Here is a 27449-nt window from a genome sequence, read left to right on the forward strand (position 1 = left end):
AGTTTCACTTGGTTATGTTGCATTTATGGAAAGTCAAGACACCTTCAACATGACAAGACTCGTATTTCACATTCGGCCTCAGCTACATGTACATATACCTGTAAAAGACTGGGTAAAAAAAAAAGGAGGTCACATCCTCTTGATTTCTTTCCATCTAATCCTGGAAGTGTCTTTGACCTTCTCTGCGCGGGGAATTGATCTCCACTTTGGCGAGAAATTCAATATCAGCTGAACACAAGCTGCTTGCTGGAAGCCGCTACCAACCAAGTATAACAGACTATGATCTGGGGTTCTGCACGATTATACATACTAATGCAATTATGCTTCACCTTTACATGATTACTGCTGATATTCAAGTCACTGGGCATTGATTTGTGGTGTTCTACATTTATGTGAGAAAATTGAGTTACTGGGGCAACTCGTCAAAGTTTTTCTATGATGGGTGTGTCCGCAAGGTCTATCCTGCATCGTCAGAGGAACAAAGTTGTAGAGTATGGAAGGAGTAATGGGCTTGGTTATGAGTTTCACACCGGTAAGTGCAGGTACACTTGTACATGTACATATACGGTAGGAAAGTGACACGTACATGGACATGCAGCTGAGATAAAAACAGGAAAACTGTAACATAGGCAGAAAATTGTGGAAGTGAAATTGCGGGGTGTGACAAGGTTAAGGCTTGGCTGTGTAATACCGGTATCTAAGAACTGAAATCAACAGTAAAATGAGGCATTGAAAAGGTTAAGAACTGGCTTTGGAAAATCTTAGAACTGACAATCACTGGTAACTGAAAATCACGTTACCAAATGAGCGCTGTACGGAACATTTTGTGAGTATTGACCCTGTTGTGTTCATTGAAGCATAACATGTGGATGTATACATGCCCAGCAGAAATGAGAGTGACTGTGAGTTTTGTTACAGTACCAGACCTGAACTTCCCTGCAGTAAGAAAATGAGACAAATGGAGCAGGAAATGGCTAACAAGGAGGGGTTAGAAGATGTTTAGACTAGCACCTAGTCCCAAGTGAACACCTGCTTATCAATCAAGAACAGGGAGAAAATACAGGAGGGGAGTTGGGAAGGGTGTGTGTGTGTTTGCATAGGTCTGTTTAATCTGATATGATACACATACTGAACATGTAGGTCAAGGCATGCTCCATGTTCTAGACACCCAGCATAGCTACTGTTTACCTACATGTCGATGTAGGTGGTCCTCAGAGTCAGGTCATCTGTTTTGGGAAAGGAGTGGGGGAGGTTTGAGTCTAGGTATTTCAGTACATGGAGTTATAAACCGGTCAGTAGCAGGTAGGGGTAATTCACAGATAAAGTACAAGAACAGATACAGGTAGAAGATCAAGTCTGTTTATACATTTTTATTTGTTCGTTACCATTTCCATCATTTCTCTTTTACATGTAAGAGTGAATCTATTTTTTTGCCATTATGGCATCTTCCATAAAACTTCGCCCAAACATACATGTACGGTACCGTACATTTCTGTTTATTTTACAATGTACATATTTTAAGAGTAATCTGCCGGTGTCAATGTTTCAAATAAGTCCTGTGAAAATGTGAAGAACAAATGAAACGGTTTTTATTGCTTCCCTTTGTTACATTAACCAAAACCAAACTGACTAGTTGCTAAATTGGTAGCTTGGCCACAGCACTGGTCAAGCTTGAAATCCTGTGAGACCACTTACTGACTGCAATCACCAATCCATTCATTCCTTGCTGACTGGATATCCCCGGAAGAAATTCATTTCACACATCCTCAATTAGATTAAGAAAATCAATCCTCTAAGGAAGAGGACTTGGGTACTACAGTATACTACATGTACACCTAGAAAGCGTATCTGTTTCTTGGAGATGCGATAAACCTCAGGCCAAACCATCTTGACAAAAGTTTTTGCTAATCTATCTGTGTAACAATGGCTTCCAGAATTATGAATTAAGCTTTTTGTATAGGCTGTAACAACTAACTCAATATCGGTTGAATGGTATTTGAACATGTTTGTTTAAAACAAATGCAAACGACATGTATTGGTTCATTTAAATGAACTGGTAATATTTACTTTCATTTACATGTTGTACAAATGTACATGTGTGCTTTAAAATAATCTCTTCTCATTTCTCTTCATATGGGACCACGAAATGAAACAATTACCTTTATACTTAAAAAGTGGTTCTTTGCTACAACATGCCTGTCATTTTTACTTGTAAGGCTGCACATGTACTGTCACAATTACACTGCAATAACACCGATGTAAAGTTTTTTCTGCAGAAAAGCGAGGAAGGCATGCATTTCAAATTCAACAAATTTCTAATTTCTTACCTCAATGAGAGAATCAGCTGTCACCTTCCACTCCAAATAAATCTTGCCATCGCTGATGCCCAACGCAAAGAATAAAGTCTGTTGTTGAGGGCTTGTTCCTCCATCTTGATACAGCAACATTCCATGGTCATTGCAATAACGGAATTGGAATTCAAGAACACTCTCTGCCCCTCGAAGCTGATTGGTGGAAGTGTCTATAATGTCATTGTATTTGATGTATGCATCAATGTCAATGAACTTTTCCGCTGATTGAGAACGAGTAAAACTCACCAATGAGGCTGCGGACAAAGATACATGTAGATAAGGGTAAACTTAAGCAAACTGTTTCACAGGGGGGGGGGGAACATACATGTACATGAAGCTACTGGTAACAATCTAGCACTGGAGATAACCATCTAGATAACAAGCTATCCTGTAACAACACAGACACTGGAATAGCAACCTTACCATAGTGTGACAGAGATTACATTCAAAACTATAATAAGGAGTGGTTCTCTGAAAGGTTGATAACCACTCTCCATCATGTCAACAGACAGGGGAAATGGGGGGGGGGACTCAGGGAGGAGTGTCAAACACCAGGGGGAAGTCTTAGTTCCTATTGCGTGCTTAGTCAACACAGCCTCAAATCTTGAATCACACATTCACAGCTGTGGCTATTTTAGCTTGGTTTGTAACTTGTCCACTACTGTGCTATCTTATTAAATGAAATGACACTTGACCTACATGTACATGTACATGAAGGGATAGAAAGGGTGGCAGAAACAGCCTAAATATCACGGGGGTGACTGCGGGATATGATGCTTCATTAGTTGATAAAAATAAGCAGCAAGGAATAGTGTACGTAATTCTGACAGAAAAAAGAATGGAACTGAAAAAGGTGGAAGCTGGAACTCACACTCCATCAAACTTGGCATACATTTTCCCGTTAACTCGGCAAATGGAAAACGGCATCATCAGTATTGGGGGAGAAGAGAGCAATGGGTATGTACATGTACAGTACCCCACTAATTACATGCAATGTACATGTACATGTGAGCTTGATGTTTTTTCCAGTAAAATGAACATGAACAAAACTACACCTGGGGTCAAATTAACTCAAGCCTGAAGGGTTGGGAGGAGGTTCATTCAAATGCTTGTTGGCTTGGTCAATTAAGCCTAACAGTCCTCCACCTGTCCTCCAACAGGTGCAGGATTGAGGAGTGTTAGGTATAAGACTTAAAGGTTTTCATGGTGAAAGAAACTAGATCTACAGTAAAGATTGCGGTAACACCATGTATTTATCTCTTCTTTGAGTATGTGTGGTTCTGAGAAGAACCGGGGAATAACTGGACGTTTCGAACAGCGTACTCTGTCCGTCTTCAGGAGATATACACATGCGCTATTAATTAAGTTACACTTGTACAACCCCAGTCGGCCTATTTTTTTAATCTCAATTTTACTTTAATTCCTGCGTAGGCTGCGATTCTCATAGCGTACAAGGTCACTGAAATCTCGTACAATTATTTTCATGTGAATGGTTCCCTCTGTGAGGATAAATGAAACATGTTATTGGTAACCAGCGGTGCAACCATATACCTGAGCCTGGTCCCAAATGGTTGACTGGACATGTCTGACCATACACCGTTCAAGTGCTGTCAGTCGGTCTATTGCCAAAGTCTATAGTCCTGGCTCGAACTTGCCCAAAGCTGACAAACCCATTACATCACATACATTCCTGTTATGTCCATGAAGTTGAGTTCGTAATTACGTGCGTGCACTTACAGTGTAATCCACAACTTGGAAAAATCTGCATTTAGCTTTTGGCCAATTTACAAAAAAAAAACCTCCAAAATTCATTTTGAATAAACATACATTATACGTAAATCTTTATAGGACTGTTACGTAAGAAACAAGTATTTGGAATCACACGTACAGAATGACCTATCAACCTATAATTTTTGGTCAATTTTTGACAAACCGTCGAAGTTCGAAACGGAAATCTAGCTGGCAACAACTTTCTTTTCTGGATGTTTTCTGAAACAAAAGTTTTGTACAAGAAGCTTACCTTTCACCTGAATTTCTTTCATAATGTAGAACACATAAGAAGTAGTTTCAAAAGCAGAAGAAAAGAAGTTTTATTTCAAGCGATCCAAATCTAGGAAAAATCCGGAACTACACGTAGGAAATTGGCTGTATTTTCGAGGAAAAACAACACATTAGAGGTATTGATTCCTGATGCTACAAAATGAAAATACTATGACCAAGAGATTGGAATCAATCCAGAATTTTGTGCTTTCGTACCGTGTCTAGCTACCGTAGCTTTAATCACTAACGGCGCAAAGTGCTTTTTGTAGTGCTGAATAAACATACATGTATCAAACTCATCATGTTCGTTCCATGAAGTGCGGTAAACTTCTTTGCATAAACTGGGAAGATGTTGGAGAATTGGGAAAATCCAATAGAAAAAATACCAGGGGCCGTGAGAATTTTGGCAGGGCGGCAAAACTTTAGCAGGGCGGTCTAAACTCTTGGCAGGGTGGCTCGCCCTGCTAAAACTCATGATGAAGAACACTGCATATGTACTGCCTAATTGTCCGTCAAGCCTACCGTACTTTGCCAGAAGGGACTCAAAATCTTGTGTTGTTTAGACAAGTACACAAATATAAATCTCTATATATCTACATTCAAAGATGACCATTTCAAACCTGAAGCAATGTTGTAAAGCCTATGGAATAGCTTTCTGTACATGTAACTTTATGGAATTATGTGGTCTAATGATTAGGGTTTAAAGTTCACGGGTCAAGGGTTCCGACTGAACCACCTGGGCAAGTCAATTAAATTTGTCTTTCTCCACCCAGGAGTACTGGATACCTACCTGTACATGTACCTGTATGAGAACATAAATGTACATGTAAATGGATGTGGTAAATGATTAGCCATTTACATCTGAAATGGCAGCTTTATACTTCTCAGGGTGCCGAAATGGTTTTAGGGATGTAATTTCAGTGAGCAGGGGTAATAGTGACCTACCGGGTAGTGCCTTGAGCACCTGCAATGGTTGATCCATGTACGCTCTTTTTACATGTACATGTACACCCATTAATATTGCTATTACATGTTGGCCTACATGTACATGTACATCAATCAACACACAACTGCAGCTGTGCATACATTTAAATGTACACCGAGTGCTTTTTTTTAGAGTGTACAGTAATGTGGTACATAACAAGTACCTTTGGATAAAATCCAATGCTACAGTACACTTACCACATATTAACAAGGCACTGTGAATGATCCAGTGACCCCAAACCATTGTTGTCTGACCCCTTGACTACCTGCTGAACTGTATAGGTCAACTCCAAGAACTTGGCAATGAGGACACCTCTGGCTCAGGTCCACTAGTAACTCCTGGCATGTCTAATTCTTCCCTTCCTAATTTAGACCACTCGGCATTATGCTCAAACTTGGCCGGGTCCTGCATAGGGCATTTTGGCTTCGCTTCAATATTGGACTGGCTGGTAGACGGAATGACTGGTTTCCTCACTTCACATGCTGTCCCTAATCTGCAAAGAAACATACACACCCATGTTACGGATCAAAAGTCTGGCTGCAAAGCAAGATGTTGATCTCATAATTGGTGTGGAGCCACTTTTCTGAGGTTGTGGTGAGAATGTCATGAGGCAGTCCAATTCAAGTCACTCTTGGATGACTTCCTTATGGGTCACCGCCATTTCATTCATTGACAGGGGTGCGTGAATTCCCTCTGACCTACATGTACTGTAGATGAGTACCAAATTAGTACAGTATGATACCTGAAACTTAACCTGTTTGAAAGAGGCAGGTGTACATGTATGGACATTAACTTTAAGACCATCTTGGGAGGCACTTCATGTAGCTCTTTCTTTTTTTTATTTCACATCACCGAAATCTGCATTTCAATATATTGTTTCCCTAATTTTGTAATTTGCTTGTTGGGCAAAAACCCATATTTCTCTGAGGAATCAAAAAGGAATGAGTAGAAATAATGAAAGAAGTGTCTAAACACCAGCTCTGAACTATTTTTGCCGGTGCACTGGCAGAGGAAGCTTCTATATCTCTCCAATGAATCAAGGATGTGTGAATGGGAGGGGGAATGATTGGAGAGTAAATTATGAGGAGAAATAATAGGGCAAGAAAGAACAAACAAGACATACATGGACACGTACATGTACATGTACATGTAGAGGATCCATACAGCCAAATTACTCAATCAAGTACCCAGTCCCTCAGAGCACAAATGTTAACAAGCCCCATTAGCAGGCGTCAACCATGACACATTCACCGGTAAGAATTCTGGTTGACAGAACTGCCCCTAATTCTACCGTGTCTAACAGGTGTTCTCATCTGCATGCATCACTTTATAAATAAATGTCCCCAGCATCTAGCGCTGAAGGCAAGTAGCAAGTCAACTTCTCTCAACTGTAAGCCTTTCCTTCCTGCTGTCAAGTATCATTTTACTAAGATTTCTACAGAAGGATTACTCAACGTGAATCTACTGGCTTACAGTTTTATCTGAACAACTGAGAAGTTCAAGAGCCGTGAATCATGTAGAATGTAAATGAACAAATACACTGTACATGTAACCTGTTCCCTTGAGAAACTCTTCTAAAATGAAATAAATGTGTGATCAATCAATAAATGAATGTGCAAAAAAAATGAAAAGAGCTTTCCCAGGAAATATTAGATTAATAACTTCACTGTAACAATCTGTTCAGAGCACTTAGCAGAACATGTAAGCCACAAAACAGTTTACATGTACCCACACATGGACAGGTAATTTTCAATCTTTTCAAACCAAATGTTTCAATTCATGCATGTATGTTAATCCTGAGCAAGAGAAAATACCGAAACATTCACCACTCAGACCAAAAAAGAACCAGCTTCAGCAGTTTGAAGTCTTTCTCCTTATCAAATGGCTTCTACTTCACTGAACTTAATTAATCCATGATAAATTACTTCAAAAGTTTCAAGGGTCTTGATATTTCAACATTAACAGTATGTGACAAAGTCCATAATAAAGTCAAGAGCTTGATTTATGCCCAGTTGGACATCACTGGTGACAACTCTTGATGACAAACTCTTCCACTTTATGGAAATGGAGGAAATGACAAAGTCACATACATGTACTTGTACATGTATGTTTAGACTGACCTGTGGCAAATGTTTGAATGGCAATATTGCTTGTAAAGTACAAGTACATGTACATGTAATGTACAAGTAACAGCAGGAATTTTCACCTGACACATGCAGAGTTGATAGTTGATACTGTACATGCAACAACCTTAACTCTTAAAGGTGACAATTTTGGAAATCCCAATGAAAAAATTCCATGTCAAACTTTTTCTGCTTCTAAGAATAAACCTCTGGGCCAAGGAGCATTTCTAATACCATGAAATAAAATACATGTACATGTATCTAAAAATATTTAATATGGGGCTTTTAACTAGTGAATAAATTTCCTTGTGTGATACTTACATGTACATGTCCATCACCTGCTGCACCTACATGTAGGTTTTAACCCCCCAGCCCTTCAGGTGTCCGACCAATGCAATTATAAATGTCAAAGAGTGCTAATCTTTTTATTTACGAAGTACAGATGCCATATTTGAATAGGCTTCTGTGAATTTCATACAGCAAACACCATGAATACAACATTTCCACACAGCGCTGAGCAAATATGGTTCATCTGTAGATGTATACTCAGTATAAAACAAGTTCAATACTAACGTGTCCACTTAAAAGCAATCAATGAAGGCAAGGCTATCATCATACATACGCACGCTACTGTGCACGGATTACGTTAGTCATAACATCACTTATGTTTGCACAAACACAATGGAGACACGCCCAAATGATGATAATTGATTCTGAATTCTGGTACAGCACAGATACTGTGGACATCACAATTTGTAAAGCATTATCCACTTATCATCCACTTATTCCTGACGGAGAAAATTACTGAAAAATACAAATTATACATGCACCTGTATTTGACCAAAAATGGAACACATTTAAGCCTACTGATACCTGTACAATGTATAATTTGTGTATGTACATGTATGTACTGCATGTATATATGTCCGAGTATAAACAGGCATGCATCAAAACCTGCACTAAAAACTCTCCAAGAGACCAATGTGGAAAGCAAATTATGGAAAAGAAATACTTGGAGAAGAAAAAGGTTACAATACATGTACGCAAGTTAGATTTTTTAGGTTAAAAGTGACTGGAAATTGATGAATGATTTATTTTGGGCATTATAAGTAAAAGGCGTAATTAATGTTTTTATACGTGGATGACGCAGTTAATAACAAACATCCCTGATTCCTTTACAAAGTTACGGGTTGGACTGGTCGGAGAGTCACACTGTTTGGCACTACCCACCACTTTTGGTGTTCCTGGCTTCAATCCCCAACACAAGCAAATTCCATTACCCTCACTCTCCTTGAAGGTAGGCCTACAACAATTTTTCTCAAGCAAACTACCGTAACTGCACCTACTCAAGAAATCGTGAATTCAACTTTAACTGTGTTAGCAGCTTGGTCATGTGGCAACATCATTTGTTATTTTTTGTAGTTATTTATTTAAATTTCTTTTTAAAGAAACAGGTATTCAGTCCTGGTTCAGGGTTTCATCTACGATGCAGTATGCCTGTCCATTCCAAGGGAAGGTTAAAAACTGCCTGTCCTCTCCTTGAAAAATCTTTGAAACTGACACCCTTGGTGCTATCTGAGGTCACATCTGACACCCCTTGGTACTATCTGAGGTCAAATTTCTACCATTTTCTACTGTACCCAGTTATTTGGGAGGAAATGTAAGGACCTTTTCACCAGAGTACAAGATTTTATGTAACGAATGGGAGTTTCATAAAATTTTGAACAGGCATACATTGTAAATGCCTGTCTAAATTTGTTTTTGTCTGTCCTCGAAGACGGGCAGACAGGTGCCTGTATTTTCATTCTTTCATGGCTAAATGAGACACCAACATAAACATGTTATCACCTATCACTATCTGGTACAACAACACCAGTACATGTAACTGCACAGGCCTAAAAAAACCAAAATATTCATTTCAGGCTCTCATTTTTATCAAATTTCTTAAACATGACATATCATGTGCTTATGGAACTTGCGTTATTCAAAATTACCCCCAAAACTGTGGGGTCCGACGTCTGCTCCTCCCGTGGGAGAAGAGAGGACGTCGGACCCCACAGTTCTTGGGGAAATTTAAAATTTAAATTATTATTTTTAATTTATTATTACTGATGACGTGTAGGGCCTTGCCGGTTAATCCACAAATCGGGCCGCTTTTGATCGACGATTTTTCGAAGAACATGTTTTATTGCTACGTTCAAAAGTCTGCCCTCATGTCGCTCTCTATACGGTCATGACTGTCTGGTGTTTTCAGTAACTATGGCATTTGGTGCGATGGAATTCGGGTCATTGAAGCGAGACTTGCCAACCAACTCACGGCGCGACGGCAAAAATCAAATATAGGGCCTACTTGGCTGGCTGACGCGGCCGCCGCTCAACCGTTTATCATGATTAAAGTGAAAGTGCTCTTCAAATACTGCCGAATATACTCAAACCATAACCTCCAGATCGCAGAATATACACGTAATATTACTTACGATGTTAGTAGGTTGCCATGTAAATTTCATACGCATGAAATCAGCTTGGAAATACATACAGAAATATTCGAATCCATTCATCACTGCGACATTGTTCATATGCCTGACCTCAAAACAGCAAGGGGTCATAGACGTGCATATTCAGTTCACTCACAAATCTGATTGGCTGAACAAATACTGATAAACGAGAGTAGATGAGAAATCGTGAGTTTTGCATAACTGATTTGACAAATTTGGAGTGAACTATTTTACTATAATAATCTTAATTCTGATACATTACCAAAATGCTACAACCGGGAAAATAAACTGATAAGGGAAGTACAAGCATTTACTGTACGTCCCCAACTACACGTTGTATACTTTTATATAATCCACAGGTGTGCGAATCTTCATTGGCTCCCAGTCAACTCGTAAATATTCACAATCACTTTCTACTTTTCTTAATTTTTTTATCTGGGAAATAAAAGATGAATACCGTTTGTGCAAGTGAACTGTTATTTCATTTTGTAATATGGTGAATGAATTGGACGAACTTTATTGACTAATTTAGGATGAAAATAAAATTGTAATCTGAATGGCGTGTAATGATCTAGAGGGGTAAAATACATGTGCATTGTACATGTATATGGTTTGCCACCTGATGATTTCACTTTTGTCCGTTAAATAATCCTCAAATTCAATACATTCTTCCTATACTTCAACACCATACATCACAGTTATTAAATCAGCAAGTACGCATCCTGGCGTTCTTCGTGATGTTTCTGCCTCATACCGGAGGAACTTTTCCAAGGGCGATTTACAATTTTATATTCGTGTTAGTCAACAGAGGGCGACAGATCAGTAGACTTCAAGCGCAACAATTTAACCTTTTCAACTCAGCCCTGTGTGAAATCGATCGTCAGGGATCGAAAATTTAAGCATTTTATATTGTGTTGCCTCCCCTTTAATTTATACTGGTATCGCTAATTAATTAGCTTTATAGACTGGCTTCCTGATACATGTAGTGCAATTTGCTTTCTATATCGGAATGTTACGTTTTGAAGGGTGCAGTGGAAAAAAGACGCCAGAACTCCAGCTACCTTCTCGCGGTTTCTGCTTCAAGTTGTATTTTAGCCGTTTGTGAATTCAAGAGTGCTCTACCTCGGGGTATTATCGCTCCACCCCTCGTTCTACGAGTGCTCCGCCTCAGTCTACTGTTCCAAGTTGCAAAAAAATGGAGCATGTAAAAACTGTTGTACCGTTTATTCCTCATTTTTACAGCTAGAAAGTTTGAAAGTCCTTATTTTTTTGGGGGGGGTCTCGTCACCCCCCAAATAGGAAGATTACTAAATGACAAGTAAGTTACCCAACTAAACAATGAAGGATATATTTCATACCACCCACAGATCATGCCTATGAATCTCTACTGATTTTTTTACAAAGAAATTAATCCTTACTTGCAAAACTGATTACTGATACATTTTAAATAAGCCGAGTATAGAACCTGAAAGTTAAAGGTCACGCAGCGAGCTTCCGCAACCCTCGCGCGGTCCTCCTATGGGGATTTTACGTTGGGCCGTCCTATCACGTTCTATAATTCTTGGAAGAATAATTCCTAACTGAAACCACCCCATGAAATACTCATGTTGGAATTTGACTTTTTTCTTCCTCAAGTAATATTTAGGAAAAGTCACATGGAGATAGGTTAAAAACGAATCGATATCGTACTTAGGTCTCCATGCACGTTTGTTTTCACTGCCCGTGCTTACGTGAAAACGAGATTGTACAATGTTGAAAAGATTTACCTACATGTACTTGCAGTCGATGGGTTCCAGATTCCGTTGAGTTGACATCATGCAGTTGTTGTCAGCAAAGGTTAGATAAAAGATTAAAATCTTTCGTAATGGAAGTAGAATGTTGCTTTAAGTTTATTACTTATAAATTATAAAAGTGTAAAACATTTTGATCTGCTTTTTTATTTCGGCTTTTACCGACGGACTACGATAAAATTTAAAACCGTAAATATTCATCTGCGTACAAGACTGCCTCACTGCACTGTTCTTCATGTATTTTAGATCTTCAGAAGTGATGGGTCGATTCTGGGGAGGATATTTCTTTTTTAGGCCAGGTGATGTTTCAGTTTCTATAAATTGATACACTAGTAAATATTTTCCAAAGCCCCTTTTCCGAGTTGGATTTTTAAAGAAGTAACTGAACGAAAAAAAAATTTCAAATTTTAAAATCTTTGCACGTTGTTTTTCCTATCCAAGGGTTCCAGAAGCGCGCCATCAGGGGTCACGTTTTAGGCTCTTTTGTTGGCTTTGTTTAATTTTTTTTGTAAGGAACAAGTGTTCATGATCATGTCAGTACACCTGCTGGTGAAATGTCCAATAATCTAATCATCTTTCTTTCCTCCTACGCCCTGCCGCTACACCATGCAACAAGCCGATCCCGCAGGGGATATTGTGGGAGATCATATCGTCTCTCTATCTTCGTAGAGAAGCAGATCAACGCCAGCGGTAACTCCAACTAAACACATATTCCAAATCTCGGTCCAAGGTGTATTGCGGTTCAACGGATCAACCGTTGATCTTCAGCTTCATGGGACGATTCTTCCATGGCGAAAAACATTTCGCTGACTTTTGTTTTCGAATAACCAATAACCTGTATCTTTGAACGAAGACATAACTTTCTATTGTACTATATTACTTAGATCTTGAAGGTTATTTCATTATTGAAACGCAGAGAGTGATGCCGCAGGAATTCAGAGCAAGACTCCTTTCTTTCAATCATATCCAGACTTCTGAGTAATGCCTCCTCGGACGGGTCACCTTATTTCATCATCCTAAAACATTGGTAACTAAAATGGAGTCTTTGTTTCGGATTATGAAAATAAGAACCGAGTTGTGAAGATACTCGATTTTGAGCATCCTCGCAATGTCTGTCAACAACAAATGCCAGACAACTGATACGAGAAGTCTGGTGATTCATGTGTCCTTCCTCCATGGGTGATTATACGGTTACTCGTGGTACCCCTGTTGCCTTGAAATAAATGAGAGACTGACGGTAAGTACGAAGTCCATCAACTGCCATATTAGTGACTTTATCACGAACCCATTACAGTCAGCGTTAACTATTTCGCAGGTAGACCATCGTGGGCATATGATTCAAGATAGGCAATTTTGTTGCGAAATGGATTTCTACCCGACTTCCTTTCATTTTCCGAAATTGCGAGAGTACAATGCAGGGAGCTATAATGGCTTGACAAATTGTAGTTTTGTAGCTGTTCTTGGGTAATGTGTGCATTGTCCCATGTGTTCTACGTAAATTGACTGACCTTGAGTGTTATATGGTAAAGTCTCTGTAGGCAAATAAAGCAACTTACGACCGGCGTCTATCCAAACGTAATGACAACTTGCCCCCAAGGTATACTTAGATAGATTTACATGTACGTAGTACATGTAAAAAAATGTAAAAATATAAAATAAGTCAACGAGCAGAGTCCATTTAAAAGATATTTTACCGAACCCAGAACGATCGTAAATGTATAATTTTCTGAACCAAAAGTGCAAGTGGGTGATTTGATAAAAAGGGATGGTAATGGTTGTTTTCTGGTCATTTTCTTTGTTATTACTGGTTACGTAATTTAAGTCTCTTGCAACATTTGATGCCTACAGACACTTTGCTCAAAAATTAAAGTTACACACCAAAAAGAAAACAAACACGCACAGATTCAACCAGGCCTGGTTACAGTAGGCTGTCACATCTGATACTAAAACAATGTCAGTCAATCGCAGATAACTGGTAAATAGTCTCTACCAATCTGTTCATATATTTACAGCTTTAAATAGATCAAGAAGTTGCAGCTAACAAAATCCAGTTGCAGACAATCTTTAGTATTGACATACATGTATTAGATTTAATGTAAACTGGCAAGCAAACTTAGTGTCAATTTAGTTTAACAATTCGCGTTAGCAAACAGCCGTAACCAGGGAAGAGTATGCACGGGGGACGTTTAGAATATTTTTTTAAAGAAAATCACAACTATCTAGGTAGCAGAACCATATACCTGATGCCATTAAATGGCTGTGAGGGGTGAGATGGAAATTCCAAACCCAGCCCAAAGCAGGAAATTCGACAAGTTGGGGGGGGGTGGAAGTTCTAACGCACACAGGGGCAATGTTTATGATTACTGAACTCTTGTCATAATTTAACATCTGACCTCTTCTTTTCTTCCTTCACTTTCCTCTGACCTGTATCGTTTTCCGATTTTTTGATGTCTTTTTTTCCTTAAATCTTGCGGGTGATCTCCATGGCCTTAGTGTGTCAAACAGTCGCATACGACATATGCTCATCTACCAGGATGTACGTACTTGCAGTTGGCATACGTCACGATCAACCTTGTTTCGTGCTTCGTGGGGGGGGACGAGGAAAGAGGGAAAAGAAACCACACTAGGTCAGTACATGTAGGTCTCATTATCTTGATAAGTGGATTCAACCAGACGGCACCCTCAAAACAACTACCTCCCAACAAGAACAAGCTTTCCTCAAGTTTTAGAAGTAAGTTCAAAGAGGTGCGGTGATCACAATGCCATGGATTGGTCATATAGGCCTAACAAAGGTTGTGTACCAGTGAAATAAATCCATGGTGTTGATTGGGGATAGTGATAGCCTGATCAAACGTCTTGTACTCTCTGGCCATACAAATTCACTAACCCGGGGGGGGTAGACACTACAGGAGGTACCGTTAATGAGAAGCACTTGCCGTACCTCTGCTATAACCGGTGTTCAGTTTTTATGCTATTTGTTTTCCATTTTCACTATTTTGTACTTTTCAGTGGCAAAAAAATCTGAGCCGTACCTTACCTTAGTGTTCATTGTCTTTAAAAGCGTCAATTTCTACCTTTGTGTGGTCTGATATTTTGAGCTTTGAGCAAAAAAGCAGCATGGCATGGGCATGAACGTAGCTAACACTCCAGCTTGATGAAGGATTTCACTCATTAAAATCAATGCTCGTCAAAGGCGTATAACATGCTTTCTTTTAACCTTAGGCTTTCCCAATTAAGACAAAAGTTACTGGCCCTGGTAAATGTGGATTTGAACTGAAAGTAGATAAAAGCCTCGCACTGGGGCCCGAGAACACTGAAATGAGACGCTAAGTCAAGCTCAGCAGCAATGCGTTTTTCAAAGCGTCTTGCATCCGAGGAGACACAGAAGCCAGCCATTTCTACCCGTGCTACACTCTGAAGAACATCAAGTTCATAACGTTTACCGGTACTGTCTCTTAGTACTGCTTGATATCTGAAATTTAAAGGTAAGTCAACATGTGGATAACCTCTATGGGAAATGTTACATAATTTCTTTCCACTATGTAGTACCGAACGATCTTGTGTGAAGATGGTAATGATGTCAGCGCAGTCTACAATTGTAAGAACGGGGGCAGGGTTTATTTATTTTCATTCGAGACGGTTATAGGGTCTGACTTTTCGATCGTTGTGGAATCTTACTCAAAAGGAGAAATGCACGCAGAGAAAGTTTCTGCTAGGTTTGAAACGTCACTATTTCGATTTATTAGGTCAATGAAACGAGGAAGAAGTTTGCAACAGTTTTTGTTTGCACGATAATTGTTTGCACGATTCAGAAAAATTGGCCACAGCTCTGTAGTGGAAATGTAACGTGTTTCCTGTAACCTAATATTTGATGTTTGGTGCGTGATGATACAAGTGTAGGCATGTTTGAGGTCATATAATTCGATTGATATGGGCGCTCGCGCAAGTTTATAAACTTGGAATGTACAACATGAGTGACAAGATCTGCGCAGCCATAAAAAAATGACAAGAGCAAACCGAAAGCTATGAGACGACAAATGACAAAAACGTCTCAATAAAAAGAACTCCAAACCGTGATGACCCATTCTGGCAGTGGATACTACCAACGACAAGATTTTCAAATCTTTCATATCATGACGATACAGAATACCGCTAGTTTATCGAATTACCTGTCTTGATTCCATTTATTTTATAACCCATTTACTCCACAATTAAGCCATTCATAAAGATATCATTTACCCTCACTAAACCACATGCCATATAGTAAAAAATATATACGTAAGCAGCAATTTTGTTTTCGTTAATCCCCGTATCGCCCAACAACATTATTATGACAACTGGCGCACCATTCATTTTAACTTAAGTGAGAGAAAATTGAATGACTTTTATCTACGTGAAACATTATCAGACAAGTGGGAGTCTGAATGCTCCTACATAGCTTGAAAAATTCAATCAAATCCACATTACTGCAGAAACGTAGGTGTCTCCCGTGAATATTGTAATTACATGATGATTGATGTCGGGCGACGGACTCATTCACTCATGCGTAATATGAGCACTTACTCGACAAATGTCCGATTGTTGATAAGCACTGATTGTTTTGTTAGATCAGTATGAGGACATTCAGTAAACGACTTCAAAAATTTGACAAAAAGTTACTTCATAACACCCAATACATACACCTTCTTTGTTTCTCACGTTGTTGCTCATTATGTCAGGGCAACCATTGATTCTACCCCCCAAGAGACAACACTCCATCTCGGCAATTAGGAGGGTAGTACACGGGGGGGGACAGTCGTCAATATTATGTGATCAGCCGCCTGTATCTCTCCGTATTCACGAGGGGGGGGGTGCCAACCTCCGAGGGAGCATATGGGGTGCAAATCGGCTGGTTCACGTTTTCAGGCTTACAAATGATATCAAAACTATGTTGTTCATTTTTTTTTTGAAAAAGGTGAAAATACGACTTAAAATTCTATTTTTATATTCATACATGTAGCATAATTAAGTCTTCTTTTATACGAGTAACATCAATATCAGTAAACCGACCTTGGGCGTTTCTAACTCGTTCGAGTTCACCTGGAACAAATACTTGAATAAACAGAGGTAAAATTCAGCACCAGAGACGTCTGCTTCTACGGCTGCAGGATGTTTCTGCTCTAATACAGAGGACAACGGGTAATGATTCCCAACGGCTGGAGCATTTTCGCTGTGCATGCTGTGCTGAGAGAAACACGTGGCCGTATCTTTAATTCACAATCCACCGTCAATTCCAGGGTCAGTTGGTTCGCAGTTTGTACTGTCACGGACGATTCACTCTTGTTCCCTCGTTCATTCGTCCATCTAATGATCTTGTGAATCTGATTCTAAGCACATATTATCTCCGAGCGCAGACAAGAAAATTGGTTATGGGACGAAAGCAATCACGACTTTACACGAATTTACATTTTGTGTATAACCCAATGACATTTCTGATTATGATTCAGATTCGATATGGAAAGGACTTTGGCAATTATAAACAACGCCCAGGGTTCGTTTAAAATCCGTAGGCTAATTTGTGATGACCATACAAGCAACATGTCGACAGAGAAAAGAGTGTGTTGATATTTTTTTAATATATATAAAGAACTCCAGGAAAATGACACTCGATACATTTTGAATCAAGGGTCGTAGGCTGATTGATATTTTGGTCAGAATTTTATTTTCATAAAGCAGACTGATTAATGTTCCGTCTGATGACGACAGCCGAAAAAAATAACAGCCTTGGGTAAAACGTTGCAAATCAATACATCGCTGAGGCACCCCACGTGTTGTATTAAAAACCAATTTTCTTTTCGCGGCAAGGCTGTTTTAATCACTGTTGAGCACTCTCTGGACGTAATATCAGTATACAGTTTGCACACTGAAAACAATTGCTGTTATTTCACGGAGGAACGTGTGCTGTGGAGAAAAACGTGGCAGGCTTTGGGCATGAACCGCCTTTACATTTTTCGGTTTTTAAGGTTGCTTGTCTTGATATTTTGTCTCTTCAAATGCTAGTATATTTATTCTGCTCAATTGGAAGTTGTTTACTTCTCTTTTAGTTAATCCTCTATTTTTATCTGTATCTGTCCTATGACCACGAAATTAAAGTAAAAGGGGGACTTAAAATAATCCAACAGAAGAAAGCATGTTCTTATGGGTTCCTTAAGGTTTAAACACGCAATTAAACGAAGGAAATCAACCGTGCCGAATGTAAGATCTGAAAAGGATGGTTTCAAAGCGTATTCGCGACGCACGCGATCAGACACGGAAATGTTGTAGATATGACAGTAACTTCTTTCCTTTCCTGGTTCTTCTTGTTTGACCAAGAACTTAGTGACATGAAAATAATAATTCTGTCTCGACTGAACGGCAGTCGGTTTCAATAAGTCACGTCTGATGGAAGTAAGTGCGCATGACAGGGCGACGACGACGACAAAGGACATGACTTGAGCGAGAATTTCGGTTTCACGTGGACGCCAGAACGCACTCCACGATTTGTCAACAATTAATTAATACAAAACGTGAGCAATTACTTTTCAATAAGATTTCGGGTACCAAAACAAACAAAAGTCACAAATAGCGCCAGAATGCGGCATGGGATGTGGAGGTAGACTCTCTTGCAGTAATCAACATTTAAATTAGAAATGTAGTGACGTATAAGGCCTATATCTATCGGTCAACCGCTTTTTGTGAACTAGGTTTTGTATAACGACGCGATGAAGGCATGACGGTAATCATGCATCGGTTGACAGTGAAGTGTTACACGAATTGTGGGAATGAAGGTGAAAAACACGCGTTGATTGGAGCGGATACGCTTGACAGACTGGTTGGGAGCATGGCGTAGCAAGCTTTTAGTCACATGCTCGTCAAGCAAGGCATTTACCATGTATGATTGTACGAAACATGGTTATAATATCAACCTTGGTTTCCACAGAGGTCTATCTTATTTTCTATTTCTCCGAATGGTTCGATTTCTTCCACGCTTTGGCAGAACTTGATTGATTTTTTTGTCAAGCTTTAGATTTTAGATTTTTAGACTAGTTTTTTTCAGTTGCAACTGCAAGGTTGTATGTGGGATGTTTTGAATTAGTACCCCTGAAAGAATACAACAAATACAGAAATCCCCTTTGAAATTGAAAAAAAAAGGATTCGGTCGGAGAATGCTTCATCACGCCTCCGTGAAATATCGGGGGAATTGAAATCAATTCACGCCTGGAAATTTTAATAACACATCTAATGGAAAAAACCTACAGTGAGTAAATGGCAAAATGCCACAGCTCAAGTCTCCGTTTACTAAATCAAAATGGTGTCTAAAACACAGTATGAGAGGTCAGATTTGGGCCTAATAACTGTTGGTATGCAAATTAAAATATTCTGTTTGAATCTTCTCTTCGAGGGTATACATTTTTGACGAGGAATCTCTGCATATCTTTTATATTATGGTGCCACAGAAAACGGTAATGCATCTATGCAGAGAACAAAATGACGTCAATGATACCATATTTGAGTTCACAGGACTAATGCATCTTTGATAAAGCTATACAGTGTAAACAGTGTCACCTTTAATACTTAGGTATGAACGGCTCCGCAGAAAAGCCTGAGCAAAAGGACGGCTAATCAACAGGGCATGACTCAAACAACAAAATGTTTATGATAACAGCGCTGTGTCTGATAGATTAAACGGTAACCAAGAAAACCCGCCTAAAAATGTAAGGTTGCCTCGGTAACTAGAAAAACCGCTTAGGCTTGCTTCTGTCCAATACCGGAAAGATGTTATTGCGACAGGTAAAACGAAAAAGCAACCTGATACATGAGGCAGAAATCACCTTCCCGTCAATTGTTTTGGAGGCAATTTCTACAGTTTATTCCGCACGTTTTCCCCTCGTCGAATCAGCTATCGGCTTGGGTGATACCCACCTACGCTAGGGGCGCTCTATATCAGTCCATGCAAGGGTGAGTTGTTTCTCATAACAATTGCGGCTCAGCTCAACTCATAGAGTAAGTGCTCAGACACTGGTCTATCGAAATTTGCAAGAGTGTGTCGTCTGCAATTTGACAACAAAGCGCGCATTACTCGGACGTTTGGTTGAATCATTTTGTAGCTGGGACGCGAAGCCAAGACACAAAGTGATGAACAATTTACCGCACTTTTGATTCTGCTCGATTCGTCTGAAATTCAAGGTGAGTTTCCTCGCGGCTTTTAATTCATTTGTTGCTTTGCACTAGCTGCGGTCAAATTGAAAAAACTAAACTGATTTTCAAAATCTGAATAAAATTCACTTTCACTCAATGAAAACAGTGAATTTATCAATCATTTCTGGTTGTAAACTACTATTTTCAGAGTTGTACATAACGCAGATGAACGAAAGAAAAGCGAATTTGTACGCGACAGCTTTCAGCCCGAATATTCCTGAAATTATCTTCATGAGATTACGAAGACATTACTTGAAATTAAAATCGTTGTTTGTGAATTAAAAACGTGTTCTGTTAGTTTGGTAACTCAATGCTCAAGGACATCGAAACAGAGAAAAAACACTCAAAAGGTTTACGTCTATTACCATCTAATTGCTTGATTATATCAATATTATTGAGATTTAAATGTCACTGCATTTTGCTTGAAATAAATATACAGATTCGTATATTATTCACTGGTAATTTGTCGCGTTTCCCTGTGGCTGTAAAGGAACGCTCTATACTGGGCTTCGCACTTTCACAAACAGGTAAATGTTGAAGTGAAAGTCCACCATTAAGAGTATGGTATGAAATTTACGAACTCAAGAGTAAAACGTGTGCATAGGGGTCGATATGATGTTTGCAGGCAGTGTGAAACACTAGGCACGAATTGTAGAAATGTCTCTCGAGCTGATCTAACGAAAAGAAAACTTACAGATGTTTTTCAAGCAATTCTTGAAATGTATTTCACCCCACATATCGAACCAAAGTGGGGTGAGCACCTCAAGACTGTGAATATAATGCGAAGTTGAAGTTTATTGCGTAGCCTTATGTATATTTTCATTTCTTGTTGCGTCTTGATTGGCGTTTTCTTAAAATATAACCAACAGAAGTGCTTTGTAGAGTTAATCTACGACACACAACGCCATGAAATCACTTCTTAGTATCAGAATGTTTACTTGGTGTAAAACTGCTTTTTCTTTGGGGTCATACCATAAGCCAAATCAGTGATCACAATGAAGAGGAAATTCCTCAATGTTAAAATGATCTGGTATTACTTGTAAATTAAAGTCACTTGACACCAGTTCCAGTGGTTTTATACAGTTTGACCTTTTTTTTAAATGCCAAACAGGCAAACTTGCATTTATCAAATTTTGATATAACTTTAAATTCTGTAAATTACATTTGAAATATCTAAATTTAGGAATATCCAAATGAACACACGGAAAAAGCAATTTACACTACACATTCCCCAAGGAACGGATTTCAGAGAATTCTTGTTTCCTTGATCCTAAATATCAAACAGTAATATTACACAGATTTTATGCAACGTATTAAATCATACTTGATATGAATTATTTTGTTTATATTTCTGAAAATATACATTTCATTTATTCATATTCTAGCAGCGAGCTAGGCGCCGCCCCCTTGAGGCGGATTTAAGGTAATCTTTGTCCCCGGACAATCTTTTGATGCCAGCAAGTTGGATTCGATGACCTGCTAGACTCAAATGCCCTGGGACCACAGATAAGATAGAATACAAATCCTCTGGGTCCACTGATAACATCGGGAATTTGGGGGACGGAAAGCTAAAACTAATATGCTTTGATAATACGCCACGTTCTAAACATATTTTTAAAATTCACATTCCGTTTCCAGGGCATGGCATCTTCATTTAAAAAAGGTTCCAAATGAGTAACTATTCAAGCCTTTGTGCATGACCGGAGACTACATCACCTACTGTTCAATTTTGCTTTAATGGAAGAAACAGGTGACACAAGGAATTTTGGTTTAGTTGAGAATGATTACCGTTATAGCAGCTGCCGATAGGTTTAATAGAGATTTCGACACTTATTCCTGTCTTGAGGGAATGAAAAGAATACATATTTTATTTTACGACTTTCAGACGATAGTTCACTGAACTGTAGTATTGTAAAGCACCGGGCCACTGTCCAGAGAATCTACATCACAGATGTCAAAAAGGCGTTTAGTGTGAACACTAATCTCTTTCTTGTCTTTTTTAACCCTAAACCTCTAAGGTGTATGTAAAATCATGCAATGTATTGAAATTTGAGGATTGGGGATTGTTAGGGTTAATTAATCTACAAGTGCAAACAAAAGCTGTTCTCCCCTCTCAAAGTAAACATCACTTTTCTCTGTTCCTTGCTGTACTCACTTTACAGCTATATAATTTTCCCACAATAACATGCTTTAGTGAATGCCGTGGGAATTTCATGGCAAAACATACAAGTTGGTATAATTGACAGATAGTATCCCCACAGAGCTCGGGTAATTTGTTCATGCTCAGAGGCGAAATTGCAGTGAAATCCTGGTGGTGGCAGCTCATTCCAAACGCTCCCGACCCATCGATGTTTCACGCATAAGAGAAAACTAGACATACGCGATTACGTTTAGGGGGATACGACACCCAAGTGTTTAGAGGTGGTAACGGGAAAAATCACTCTCGGTGTATATTGCCGAAAGGACCCCCCGGAAGAGAGCAAAGCCTTGCTAAGGTTGTTTCTCGTGGCCTTCGCAATTTGAAATAGTTATACGAACCGATGAGATTAGTCATGCGGGGTTCTAGTTCCCTCAATATGGGAATTCTTACTTCACTTACCGAGGATACAAGACATGCCACAAGAACTCTTCCGGACATATACTGCCTCGGGAGGATTAGGGATGTGGATCGTTCGTCTTACAAACACGAGAATTGAAATGGATTCTTTGCTGTCCTGGGAGCAAATCGATGATGGCTTTTTATTGAGTGAGAATGATGTTCAGAAAGAAATGTCAATTGCCGAGGGCTTGGGAAGAACAGAAAGAAATATTCTGCTTCTGTTGAAATACGTATCATCGCAAAGATGTTTACTCAGTAACATAGGCCTCCGGCAGATACAACTGCTTAATTTCAAATAATCGACCAAGATCCCTAAATGTTCAAAAAAACAAAAAATGGCCGAAAACCATTTTCCCAAAGTGTACATATTTCTTTTAAATTTTCTTAAGTTGGTTGTCTACCACATTTCTTTGAATCTGCATGGAAGAATAACCGTCGAACGATTGGGAGCAATACACTCCAACAGAACTATAAAAAGAGTGAAAAAAACCCTGGTTATAAACAAATCATAATTTTATTTTTGCCATTCTGCTCCTGATAACTCGAGACTGTTACGATTCGCCGGCACTACACGCTATGATCATCACCTTATAGATTTTTTTCATTTAATTCATTTCCGATGAAAATTATTCATTGACTATGGCGTATTCCATGTCACATCGCCCACGTGTAAAGTATAAAATACGAGTTTCATGGGGGTGGTATAGCCGACGAGTGTTCTAAAGATTACATTTCACTAAACAGATGAATAATCTTTCACAATAAATGACACAAAAGTGTCTCACTAATAAAACTCAATGCAGTGTGTATCATGGCGGTTTAATGGCAGTGCAGTGAGGAATTGAAAGAGAAATGAAGGACTGTCACTGTCGCATCATCAAAATTATCGGCGCTGGTGCATCGACGTGTCAGTTTATAAGAGGACTAGTTGAAATAGAGAAGGGATGAAAATATCAAAGTTTGGTTTAAGCAGCCCGGTTTCGATGAGATTCTGGCTTTAGTAGGGAGTTATTTTAAGAGCACTGGTGTTTCCGATAGTTCGTGGTAAATGTTGCACTCTGATCAGGAGTTGGACTATCCTTTGTCGAAAAATATACGGGCCGGCGTATGGATCAGTTTTGGAGATTTTGATTTAGGATTTGATCCTGCATTTTTGTGCCTTGTAGTACAGGAAAAATGTCAACTGAGATGCCAAAATATGCGGATAAACTTGACCTACGCAGAATTCCAACTCTAATGAGCAATATCAAAGACTTTTTGATGCCAAGAATTTGACTTTTTAAAAGATGGACTACAGGATTTTCTGTTTTTCACTGTACGACCGAGATGTTAAAATGACTTTTCTGACAACCATTCGGATCATTTTTGACGTCATGTAGCCTATCAAGATCTCGTCACTTGGTGATGATTGTGGATAGACATAGCGCCTGAATAGATCTGAATTTCATGCACAGGTATAGGAGACACCAACTTGCAGCAACTGCAAAAGGTTGATTTCAACTGTGTTGCTGTTAATTTTTGATACCGTTTCCCAGAGAATTTCTCCAGTGAACTCAAATCAAACAGATGTTATTACACGTATTGCGTGAGACAACAAGCCTCTTTTCTGTCGCGTCCCGCTAAATATACTGCCAACATCGAGCGTCACATGCTAAGTGATTTCTTAATGAAGCTAGACTTTGACCTTCATGATCGAAAGCACAGATGCACTCAAATGATTACTGAATGGGAGGTTTAGTGTTGAATACTTAGAGTTAACGCGTTGTGTCAGCGTCTGACTATGCACGGACGGAATGTGCATAAAGCAATCTTCCCCTTCTCTCTCCTCCGGTAAATCGGTCATGTATTCTTTCAAAAACGGCTGCTGAGATTTTGAACGGTACGTTTGGAAACAGAGACGTACTGAGAGATAACAGAACCAGACAATGTAAAACTTTCTTGTTTGACTGATTTGTGTACATGGGTTTCAAAATAAGGACATTCGATTCGTTTTTTATATTGTTTACGTTTCTCTTTGATTTGTGCACTCGTGTTTTTCTTAATAGAATGAGGACACTTGTCATCAATAGTGTTTACATTTTTCCAGTGTTTGTATAAGTTTGTGGTTAATTGTTGATGGGTAACTGACATTTCTAGGTCTTTGCATTTGTTGCTAAGATACCGGTCGCTGCAGTGATCTTAAACTTTTGTGAAGAGGCACAATATCAAACAAGAATTATTGCTCCGTTCCTGCAATTTTCTAAAGTGATTGTATGTAATTCCATAATTATGTTTGACATTAATGACAATCATCTACCAAGTTCATCTGTGCCACGAACGTCTTGGTAGTGTAACACAGGACAATTACTCAATTGACAGCTTATTAATGTGTATATCTTTTTCCTTGTTCTTTTATTTTCATCACACAGACTAGCTCCTTTTGCTGAGACTAAACATTTGCTGAGCCATCATAAACAATCCTCATCATGCATATTCAGGCCGTGACGTATCTTCTAGCTGCAGCCGTACTGGCCAGTCTTACATCAGCTGGCATAACATGGCGAACCGCAGATGATGAACATGGTTACCGAATGGGTGAATTTTATAACCAACCGTACTACCCCGCTGCAGTGGAAGCTGTGGCCGAGAGAATAACCACTGCTCAAGACGCTGATTCGGACAATATCCTACCACTGGAGCAGCTGGCGATGCGTTTACTCGAGGCCAACATCGAGAGAGCAGCATTTCGTCGGGACTCCAGGCAGCTGCGTTTCTCGCCGCAAAAACCAAACTGCCGAGGCAACATATGTAACCAAAGAGGGTGGAAGCGCAGCTGGGATCGTCGCCGCTAAAAAAAGTCTGTCTTTGACACTAAAACAGAATCCTCTCTGGAATTAACGGCACAGTCTCTTGATATGCGAATGTCTTTTCCGCGTGCGTTTGCAAAATCTTAAGCAAAGTTGTGCGGATGGATTAATACAAATCTTGAATTCGAAAAATCTTAAGGTAATCGATTGGTTTTGTTATCATCTGCGGAAGCCACATGACTTCTGATATGTGCGTTTAAATGCGTTTAGACGCATTCCCAATCTGTCCAGTGTGCCTTGTAACCCATTCAATCAACAACCTATTTAATCTATTCACGAATCTATCATAGTTTCCAAAGTCTTGGCCTCGTCCTTTCCCAATATATATATTGCTTTACCAACTTTTAAATTTGCTTGACTTATTAATCGCATGAAATACATGTATACATTTTCATATTCATTACAATCCCCTCTTATTCTTTAAGTAAAAATTTTAGGGAAAAATCAACTACAAAGAAAATATGATCCAAAAATAGTCATCTCCATGATTTATTTTGGCATTATCCATTAGCCAAGACTTTCTACAGAAGTGTCTTCTCTTAGGGTCTCCATAACGCAAAAGTTCGTAATCTAAGTTTGTATGTTTTTCGTGAAATTCAATCTGAAATAAAACTATGACTAAGAATATTCTTTAATATTATTTTCCAGACAAGAGGACGTGTTTGCCATGGTTTCAGAAAAGTTCTTAGTCGTACTATGACTAAGAATATTCTTGAATATTATTTTCCAGACAAGAGGACGTGTTTGCCATGGTTTTAGAAAAGTTCTTAGTCGTCCTATGACTAAGAATATTCTTGAATATTATTTTCCAGACAAGAGGACGTGTTTGCCATGGTTTCAGAAAAGTTCTTAGTTGTCGTAGTGTTTTATTTATTCATGAAAACTTTCGAAAAGACTGTCATGATATTGATTCCTCACATTTTTCAATCAATTTTTGAATCTAAATCAATCAACATATTGGCTTGTAATGGAAACACCTGCCCTGTTTTAAGTGTAAAAAGATCCTAGCCTTATAGAATGATTTAAAATTCGTTCGACAATCAACGTCATGCAGAATGAATTTCAACTCGTTTCACAGTTCTTTGAAAGATACTGTTAGGTTTCTGCTGAAATATAAGTTTTGCTCAGATAGTTATTGGAACGAGATGAGTACATATTAATGGCCTCACTGGGAAAATCCTAACTCGAATTGTAAACAAAATTGACCAACAATTCTCAGATCGGTGTGTCAGGATTTTTGTTTGTAGTATAGTGTCTTGATGTGTAGAATTGCACAGGAAGTGTGCTATTACTTCCTGGAACCAATACGTAAAAATTCATGTGCTGTGTGAAGAGATTTACACCGTGAATAAAATACTTTTATCGCATAGAACAATACCATTTGTTGTATAATATTTCATCATTTTCTGTTCTTTAGGTAAGACGAGCAAATTTTTTTCTCCTGGCGCCCCCTTTGTCGTGTGTAGAAACCTTCTTTTGCTTACAACGTAGACCGCCACTTTCTACAGGTAGCCAAGTTGAGGAAACTTTATCAATGCATGTTTGCCAACAACATGTACATTTTGCTTCATCGGTGAGGCATTCTCTGTTAGTAATTAATTGAAATATTTTACTGTTAACATGAGATTTTTTATTTTACACTTTGTGAATGAGATTTTTCGGTAAGTTAAACAGCGCATGCCCAGAACGAGGCTATTTAGGAACTGTGGCTACGCGCGTGCGTGACGGTGTCCCTTTGATCTCAATGTCTTTATAATGGCTATCAGCACAGCCACATACGCTGACTCACGCGTATGCATTACTCCCCAAAGACATTTGCTTTTTGAAATACCGAACTGGCTATTATTCGTTCGGTTTTGTACTCACGGCCAGCCATTGTTTTGTCAACCACTGGCGAGGAAAACTTCGCTTCTGATGCAGGCAAAAAGGTCTGTAGAATACGAACACTATAAAAGACGCCTTTCCATATGCGAGTCAACACTTGCGCCGAACGTTGCGTATCC

At 39.0% G+C, this 27449-nt stretch overlaps 2 protein-coding genes across 10 annotated transcripts in view; one reads left to right on the forward strand and one right to left on the reverse strand.

Annotated features, from left to right (window-relative positions):
* The window catches only part of LOC110976295 (uncharacterized), an 83336-nt gene that overhangs the window by 30635 nt on the left and 25252 nt on the right, over positions 1-27449 (reverse strand). The window contains exons 1-3 of one of the 4 annotated variants that reach the window (XM_022229432.2): positions 9977-10084; positions 5574-5869; positions 2328-2605 (exon numbers count right to left, since the gene is read on the reverse strand). In XM_022229432.2, coding sequence (XP_022085124.2) covers positions 2328-2605; positions 5574-5619 — 324 coding nt within the window. In that variant the 5' untranslated portion in view covers positions 5620-5869; positions 9977-10084. The other 3 variants (XM_022229433.2, XM_022229434.2, XM_087143565.1) reach the window with 3 other exon arrangements.
* LOC147797520 (uncharacterized) lies at positions 350-26823 on the forward strand. Of its 6 annotated transcripts, XM_087143585.1 has the most exons (3): positions 350-532; positions 8683-8796; positions 25009-25049. In XM_087143585.1, the coding sequence occupies exons 1-3, from the start codon at positions 436-438 to the stop codon at positions 25011-25013; spliced, it is 216 nt and encodes a 71-aa protein (XP_086999711.1). In that variant the 5' UTR covers positions 350-435; the 3' UTR covers positions 25014-25049. The 6 variants fall into 6 exon arrangements, with proteins under 6 accessions (XP_086999711.1, XP_086999710.1, XP_086999709.1 ...); XM_087143584.1 differs by lacking the exon at positions 8683-8796 and having other exon boundaries at positions 419-532; positions 25009-26823; XM_087143583.1 differs by lacking the exon at positions 350-532 and having other exon boundaries at positions 8677-8796; positions 25009-26823.

Source organism: Acanthaster planci, linkage group LG11 (assembly GCF_054643075.1).
Source record: "Acanthaster planci isolate LZ-2023a linkage group LG11, COTS_SCS, whole genome shotgun sequence".
Taxonomy (NCBI): domain Eukaryota; kingdom Metazoa; phylum Echinodermata; class Asteroidea; order Valvatida; family Acanthasteridae; genus Acanthaster; species Acanthaster planci.

Excerpts from the sequence above, each read along its gene's own strand:
- LOC147797520 (XM_087143584.1), top strand. The coding sequence starts at position 25,066 with ATGCATATTCAGGCCGTGACGTATCTTCTAGCTGCAGCCGTACTGGCC.